The sequence below is a fragment of the Haliaeetus leucocephalus genome, unplaced genomic scaffold (assembly GCF_000737465.1).
Source record: "Haliaeetus leucocephalus isolate CR32 unplaced genomic scaffold, Haliaeetus_leucocephalus-4.0 Scaffold696, whole genome shotgun sequence".
Lineage (NCBI taxonomy): Eukaryota > Metazoa > Chordata > Aves > Accipitriformes > Accipitridae > Haliaeetus > Haliaeetus leucocephalus.
The window spans coordinates 133,079-140,678 of record NW_010973132.1 but is presented as its reverse complement, the minus strand read 5'-3'; the positions used below and the strand labels follow the sequence as shown (position 1 = coordinate 140,678).

The 7,600-nt window shown below is 44.8% G+C and overlaps 1 protein-coding gene across 2 annotated transcripts in view; it reads right to left on the bottom strand.

Annotated features, from left to right (window-relative positions):
• Positions 1 to 7,600, bottom strand: part of LOC104839639 (dynein light chain 1, axonemal-like) — a 23,722-nt gene that overhangs the window by 16,040 nt on the left and 82 nt on the right. The window contains exons 1-3 of one of the 2 annotated variants that reach the window (XM_010580024.1): positions 7,139 to 7,325; positions 4,071 to 4,273; positions 3,047 to 3,229 (exon numbers count right to left, since the gene is read on the bottom strand). In XM_010580024.1, coding sequence (XP_010578326.1) covers positions 3,047 to 3,229; positions 4,071 to 4,273; positions 7,139 to 7,301 — 549 coding nt within the window. In that variant the 5' untranslated portion in view covers positions 7,302 to 7,325. Of the gene's footprint in view, positions 1 to 2,089; positions 3,230 to 4,070; positions 4,274 to 7,138 lie in introns of those variants that run through there. The other variant, XM_010580023.1, reaches the window with a different exon arrangement.

Genomic DNA, 7,600 nt, shown 5'->3' with positions numbered 1-7,600 from the left:
GCGGCGGCCGGCCGGAGTTCTGTCGGAGCCCGGGGGGTCTCGGAACCCCAAGGTTAGAGGCGCCTCCGGCCGCCCCCCCGGGTTTAGCTAGTGAAGCTAATCCAGCCCCCCCCCCGCAACAGCCTCCGTGAAACACCGTGGGAGTTTGGCCAGGCAAGGAACGCAAAACCCTATAAGTAACGTGGCCGTAACTAAGGCTCTCATCGGGCACTCGCTTTAATGTGTGCTTCGGGAAATAGCTACCTAACCTTCAGAGCGTCTGCGACGACTCTTAGGTCTCCAAGTAGCATTGTACATATACAAAACGCTAGTGCAAAAGTTGGCTGGCTTTCTACAGGCACTTCTGTGAATTATTTTGTCCAGGAATATACCTTGACCTCTTCACAAAAGGGTCTTTGCAGTAAAGTTTCATTCTTTTTATTTTTCCTCCTTTCTTTGTTTAAAAAATATTCAGCTTTCCAAACAAATGCACTATTTGGAAACAAAAACATAACATCAAATTCTTAAACAGGCTCGCTTTTTAATAAAGTGTTTTACTTCTCTTTCAAATTGCATATATCTGACAACATCTAACACTGAATTATTTTAAAAGGCGTGTGCTTTAGAAGTGAAGTCTGAGGACTTTAAAGGTACCTGGTTTTTGGTTAATTTACAACTTAACATTTAATTCCTGAACCTCCAGCTTGCCATCTTGCATGGCAATGGATAGGCTGAGGTAGGACTGCAGCGTGGAGACACAGGTATTGGAACTGGGCAGGTAACAAAACAGGGTTAGGGGAGGCGGCGCTGCTCTACCACAATTACGCAGACCCGACTACTGGAGATGGCGGTGACGAGGCAGACTGAACAAATGGAAACCTTCAGACAACCCTTTCCTCTATGGTTGCAACTTGGAGTGAGTTTGGAAAAAAGGCAGGGTTCTAAGCCCGGGTGACACCAATATGCGCACCACAGCAGGCTGTGGTCCTGGACTTCTGGGGCTGCCAGTTTTAGTGGAGGTTCAAGCACTAGCTGTAACTCTGCAAAAGCCTCTCCAGCCAGCAAGGGAGTTTAGAGAGACTAGGCGTGAGGACATTTCGCGTGGAGTGAGCAGGATGGAGTTTCTCTTGCAAGGAGTGGATGGATAAATTGTTCAATTGGCAGTGATAGCGTGTTGAGAACATGTGACTTCAATCAAATTATAAGGAGTAGTAAGAGTTGCAGAAAGCTAATGAGACCTGAGCAGCAGCATAATGACAGTTAACTGGAGAGAAAAGATCCCTGAGAGCAAAGCAAGACTCAGTACCATAAATGAAGGTTTTGTATTTTTCTGGGCAGCTCTCAAACTGGTCTGACAAAATGACCTTGGAAGGAGAAATTGTACTGATAGAGGCCAGTGTTAAACAGGCCTTCAGCACTGGCACCATTCCAGCAAGACCCTCTCAAGAGATCAACTCATTTGGGAAGAAGTTGTTCCTTTCTACCTGAGTGGTGGGGAAAAATAAGGCACTAGCCAAAAATTAATTAGGACGCAAAACCCCAATCATCTCAGGCAGTCATGGAAAAGATATCCTAGATCTGGGGTTGGGTTGGTTTTGGTTTTTTGTTTTGTTTTGTTTCCTTTTTAATTTTTTTTTTTAAGTATTATGATTCTAAGTTAATCATCACCATAAGGTGACAGCTTTTTACAGTCAGTCTTAATCTTCTACTGGCTAGGTTTTCTGTCTCTCAACTCCACTTCCTCCCTAAGAACAGCTATCAGCATCTGTTGACATCATTACTGAAGAGTTCCACAAGTAATTAGTCCCTAACTTATTGGCAGGAGTTATTAGTTTTAAAACAAGCAACAAAGAGAGAAGTAAGACTTCCATGTATCCTCACTGCTTTTAACCATGCTTTAACCTACCCAACAGAATTTTAATACCCTGAGCGTCAAATGCCAATCGAAGACATTATAGGAACAGATGGATGATTACATCCCTAATACAAGACAGTGCTAGTGCTGCCATTCTCCCTGGATGACAGGAAAAGTACTCTTCATCTTCCCACTCTGCAGTTAGTTTTTATTGGAAAGAAACAGACTGTCACCAGAAGACCATTACCTAAGGTCAAGGTATATGAGCCTCATTACAAATAGGTATCACCGGCTTCATGTACATAGAAAACATTTCCAAAGTGTACATGGCTGTAAATGTGAGAGTTCTGGGCTAAGGTAACTTAAGACCCACAGCCAGAATAATTTATCATTTTGATGTCAAAATTTATCATCTATGGGTTGCCATCATTCCCCAGGTACGATCCAGTCTGTCATTGCTGAGGGTGCAGGCTAGCTGTTAAATTCTCCGAGTCACAAATACTGCAAGCAAGAAAGTTACCTACTACTCTCTTCAGATACTTGTCACTTGATATCATGACCAATTCAGGCTGTCAAATTTGTACTACAATGCAGCCTACTTACCATTGTTTCACTTCTCCTCTGTGTACCTAGTTAACATAACTTAGGCTAGTTCAAACAAATCCCTTTCTTTTTGGATTTATACTTGTAGCTAAGTAGTCATTTGGTTATTTCATATTTCAAAGCTTTTCTCAGCCAGTCCCTCCAATTCACCTGTCATTTTGGTGGCTCAAGCTCACTCCTCTGCAGTTCTGCAACAGCTTGCAGGTGCTTAAGTGTTCATCCCAAATGCAAGTGCAGAAACTCCTGAATCTTTCCCCAGGAGTGTTCCTGTGCATGGGCATGTGCTTTGCTCTCTCCGCCCCCCAGAACAGGCACCCCCAGAACACGATCCATAGCTACCTGACAAAATGGAGTAGAAGGAGGATCAATTCGGTGACCTGCTCCTGGATAACTCAGGAGTTCAAAGTTTTCTTTCCCGTGCTGGCGTAGACGCCCGATTGCCAGCTCAGCATATAAGGAGCTCTTCCACATACGATCATCTTCCCCTACCACTAAGAGAAAGTGACCCTCTGCTTTTTCAATGGGGATCGTGCAAGGAGAATTAGCAGGATTCGTTGGGTCATCCAGAGCTTCAAAAATGTCAAATACACCAGCGTCAGAAACACTGACCTTATTCATATCAAAACGCAGCCCAGGCAGAGTCATCTCACCATAATGGAGGTCTGCAACTGTGTTTGAACTACAGCCAGAGATACAGACAGCAGCCACTACTTCTGGCAGGAAGGTGATCATGGAGAGTGCTAATTCTGCCCCTTTCCCAGTCCCAATCACTCCAACTCCTGGTCCCTTCACCTTCAGATAAGATAGGGGGTGGGGAAGAGAGGAAGAAAGGAATAAAGGAAGTACACATTATAATGGGATTAGCCATTAAATGCCTTTGGAGTTGTGTTACTAAAAAAAAAAAGGTTAGGTTAGGTTAATTATTGATGTGATCTGTTGGAATGCTACAGTCTGGACCCAGGCTCCTCCTGTTTAGTGTCTTATTTTCAGAGACAACAAGAGCCGTCAAACCCCAGAAAGTAACACGGACAGACACAAGAAGTACCATGACTTGGACCTCACCTAGTCCCTATGGCATATTTTGATGCAAATATTTTCTCTTTTTCCCAAAACAGGTAGCAGGAAATTCAAGCACAGTCTATTGCGATATATGCCTCAGGCAAATAAAGTAACCTCACAACTGACGTTTGAAGGATTAATAAATAGTATTTAGCCTTGTCCTTTTCTAGCCTGGAAAGTAAAGCTGAAAGCAACATCCCAAGTCATCAAATCCCTTCCTTTGTTGACTATTGAGCAGTTTTGTATCATCCTTTCTTAAACTAATTGATTTCATTTTTAAAAACCCCATCTTTATCACCACTGCTCCTGTTTGGATGATATTGTAGCACTTCACTGTTCTAATGATTAGGCATCTTCTAGTTTCCAGCATGAATTTATTTAACAGACAGCTTGTGCTGGAAGAAATTCACTCTCTGCAGTCATATGCACTGCCACCTATGCAGGACCCACACTTTTTCCATTATTGGCCCTAAACCTGCCCAGCAGAAACTGATACTCCAAAAAAATCACTGCCACCACTTGGCCATGACTGCTGAATCCTCCTTTGTCCTGAGAGATCTCTCATTACACTCACCTTCGGGTGACGCCGTAGGAATCTAGCGGCCTCCTCAAAGTACTCGAGTTTGATTTCTTTCATGACCTTAGGCAGATCTTCAAAATCAAAATATGGCAGAGAAAGAGCAGCAAAACCACGGGTAGCCAGGAGACTGGATCTAAATTCGATCAAACCTCCTTCATCACCGTACATGTCAATCACTCCTGGAAAGGGGCCATCTCCTATATTAAAAAGAAGAGGTACAGAGGACAACTTATCAAACAGGACACTAAAAACTATCTGGTGAAGAGCGACCAACAAAATATAGAAGGCTTAAGACATTTTCTATTAATACTCATTACTTTTCCATTTGCACAGCAGAGATTAGAGAACCAGTGCTATAGCCCACTTTAGCTATTTCAAACTAAGAATAGGTCCTTACCTTCCTGTAAAAATGTGAACAGTTAAACTTGCTTCTTTAAAAAAAAAAAAGTTCTAAATGTATTTCTCAATGGTCTTAACCTCCCACCCTCACAACAATCGTATTCTAAATCAGCTATTTTCCCACAAAGAAGTCAGACCTTAATTAGCAAAGTGCACGCTCGTTACTAATGAGGCAACAGCACCGAGCCCTGGAAGTAAATTCTACAAAACTTACACAAACTCTGGAAAAAGGTACATTGAGCAAAGCGCAGCAGAGAGACACCCATTGCTAGATGAAATCAACTGAACTTACCAGCTCTATCTCAACATTAGCACTGTAACACTTGGCAGCAGAACTGCTGCTGCAGATGTGAGGAGACAGCGGGTAAAACTGAGAGCTATGTGGGTGCAGTTAGGTGTGCATGACTGATGCATAGATAAACATGCATATACATGTATACAGTCAGTCCCACAGAACTACAGAAATAATCAGAACCACAATTTTAAACGAGCATGCTTTTGCAGCCAAGATCGTGTTTTGATATTATTGTACGCCACACCAGGAGATGTTAGGTTAAAGCGCTAAGGATACTACTACCTCTTGGAACTGTAAAGACCCCAGGCAGGCAATTTCTTTTTTTACTTTTTTGTTTTTCCTGGCCACCAGATGTCACCACTGATGCACTCGGATCCAGCTGGCTACAACCACCTCAGCGGAAAAAGTACCTGCTTGTGCAAGAGTGCATTAATTCTCTGACATTACCTATGTGCAATAAAGAAAAGACCTCTGGCATTTCAAGGTGCTTGAAAAAAGGAAGTTTTGGACAAGGCATGCTACATGGTGGAAACGTCCTAACTTAAAGCAAGTCAGAAAAGGACTGAAACATGCTCTGGGGTTTTCTTTAAGTTCTGAAATATTTCTCAGAAGTTCAATATTCTACTTGAGAGAAAATTGGTCTGGATAAATTTATCATAATGCCACGATCAACAGTAACCTTTAGTTAACAACAGTCAGCCTAGGTGGCTAGAAAAAGAAGTATTCATTGGTCACCCCTAACTGGAAAGCTTTCTACCAAGAACATGCGATCAGAACACAGTAAAGCAATAATGTGTTTCTCTCTCATGAAGACAGCCTTTAACATACACAAGGATCCTGGACTGCCTTCCTGAGTGCCTACACATGCCCACGTATACAGTTTCTGCATAGCTCACTAAAAACCAGGATAAAAGGAGCTAGACAACTTTACTACTGCTTAAAAACAAACAAAACCCCACACCTGTTACTCTTATGCCTGAATTGAGAAATCAGTTTCATATTAAAACTACAGCATAAGCCCACTCACGTCATCTCACTTTTACTAAAAACGGTTCATGTTTAAGAGTCCTATCTTAATAGTATTAACATTTTTCCATCCCTGGAGCAAAGAAAGGTATGGTAGCAATGCTGTAACTGGATCCTCCATCAAGAAGGATGCCAGTATAATTTAAGCAATGATTCCAGACTTTTCCACACTATTACAACACCAGACTTTCTAAAGGGAAAAATGCAGTTCTATCTTGCAGATCTCTGGATTCCCACTGAGCTCAGCAGAAATCCAGCTCATCCGCTAACACAGGATATATCAAAACAACCACATCTCAGTGATGGAAAATCCAGAATGCTGACTAAATATTTCATCCAAAATTCAAAGTTCAATCTCTGTTGTTTTCTTCTTCAGTGGACTTTGGATCCGTATCTAAATGGATAAAGAGATTATCGGTTTGGAAATCATTCACTGAAAATACTTAAATCCCTAATAACTTGTAGTGGTACTTGGGGGATTTGCTGAACCAAGTCGCTACAAATTAGAGGTAATATGGAGGGCAGTTCTAGTAGCCCAACAGTCAGGGAAATACAAGAAGTTTAAATCATGGCTCAAGTGTACAAACACCATCATCGTTGTAAGGTTTCATTTTCCAACACCACCAGCAGTCCATCAGAGTATCACACCTCATAAAGCACAAGTATCCCACAAGCAGAACAGGTAGAACTTGCTCAGAAATCTGTTTTGCCTTTATGCCACAGAACAACAGAAGTAACTCAACTATTAACTTAGCTTTGGCTCTGGTGTAGCAGAGGTAGAATACCTATTTTCTAGAATCTCTTCTGCTGCTCTGCTTACTTGCATGTGTTTCACAGGGAAGAAAAACACCTTTTTGATTCAATTCTACTCAGGGTAAAATCCTTGGGGGGGTTTAGCACAGGCTCACATGATGAAGCCTTTCAGCTTTTCTGAACATTACAGATTCTGGCAGTCCAGAGCAAACATCAAACCTACTGAAAAATGGTAGACTGAGAGCAGCAACATGGTAAACACCACAGCCCCTCTTCTCACTTAGCTTCTGCCTGTCTCACAAGAGCCACCTGCCCGTGCCTGCCCTGCCCGGTAAGGACCGGGCAGTGTGGCCACACACAAGCAGGGCCATGTCCCAACAAGCCTTTGGGAGTGCCTCCCTAAGATTTCAAGGAAAAAAACACCGGCCACCTGTCTGCAGGGTGGCGTTCAGAGCTATTAGGGACTATGGATGTCCCGGGTGCTGTCCTTGATATGTTTTTCTTTTAAAAGGGACTTTCCTTGCTCTGGACAGAGAAGCCGAAGGGTCCCGCCGGGCCCAGGGCAAAGGTCTCCGGCCGGGGCACTCACCCGGCGGCAGGAAGAGGGAGCCCCTTACGCCTCCCTCCTTCAGCCGGATCCTCCGCACGCCGGGGGCCGTGAACCACCTCTCCACCTCGGCCTTGGCCACCACCGTCCCGGGGATGGCGCCGGGCAGGCTGTGGCCCTGGTGGACCAACATCTCCACCTTCATCGGGGTGCCGGTGCTGCGCGGAACGAGCCGCTGGTACGGCCTCTCCATGCCGGCGGGGGCGAGGCTCCAGAAGAGCCCCATGGGCTCCACGCCGGTGTAGTCCCCGCCGTGCGAGGCGTCCGTGCCCAGGTGCAGCTCGCCGCGGCTGTCCGCCCGGTAGTGCGCGCACGACTGGAAGAGGCAGCCGCGCTCGTCGGCCGCCACCGCCCGCAGGGTCACCGCCTGCCCCGGGCCCAGCCCCGCCACCCGCGTCTCCACCCGCTCGTCCGCCAGGCCGGCGGCGGGGGACACGGCCACGC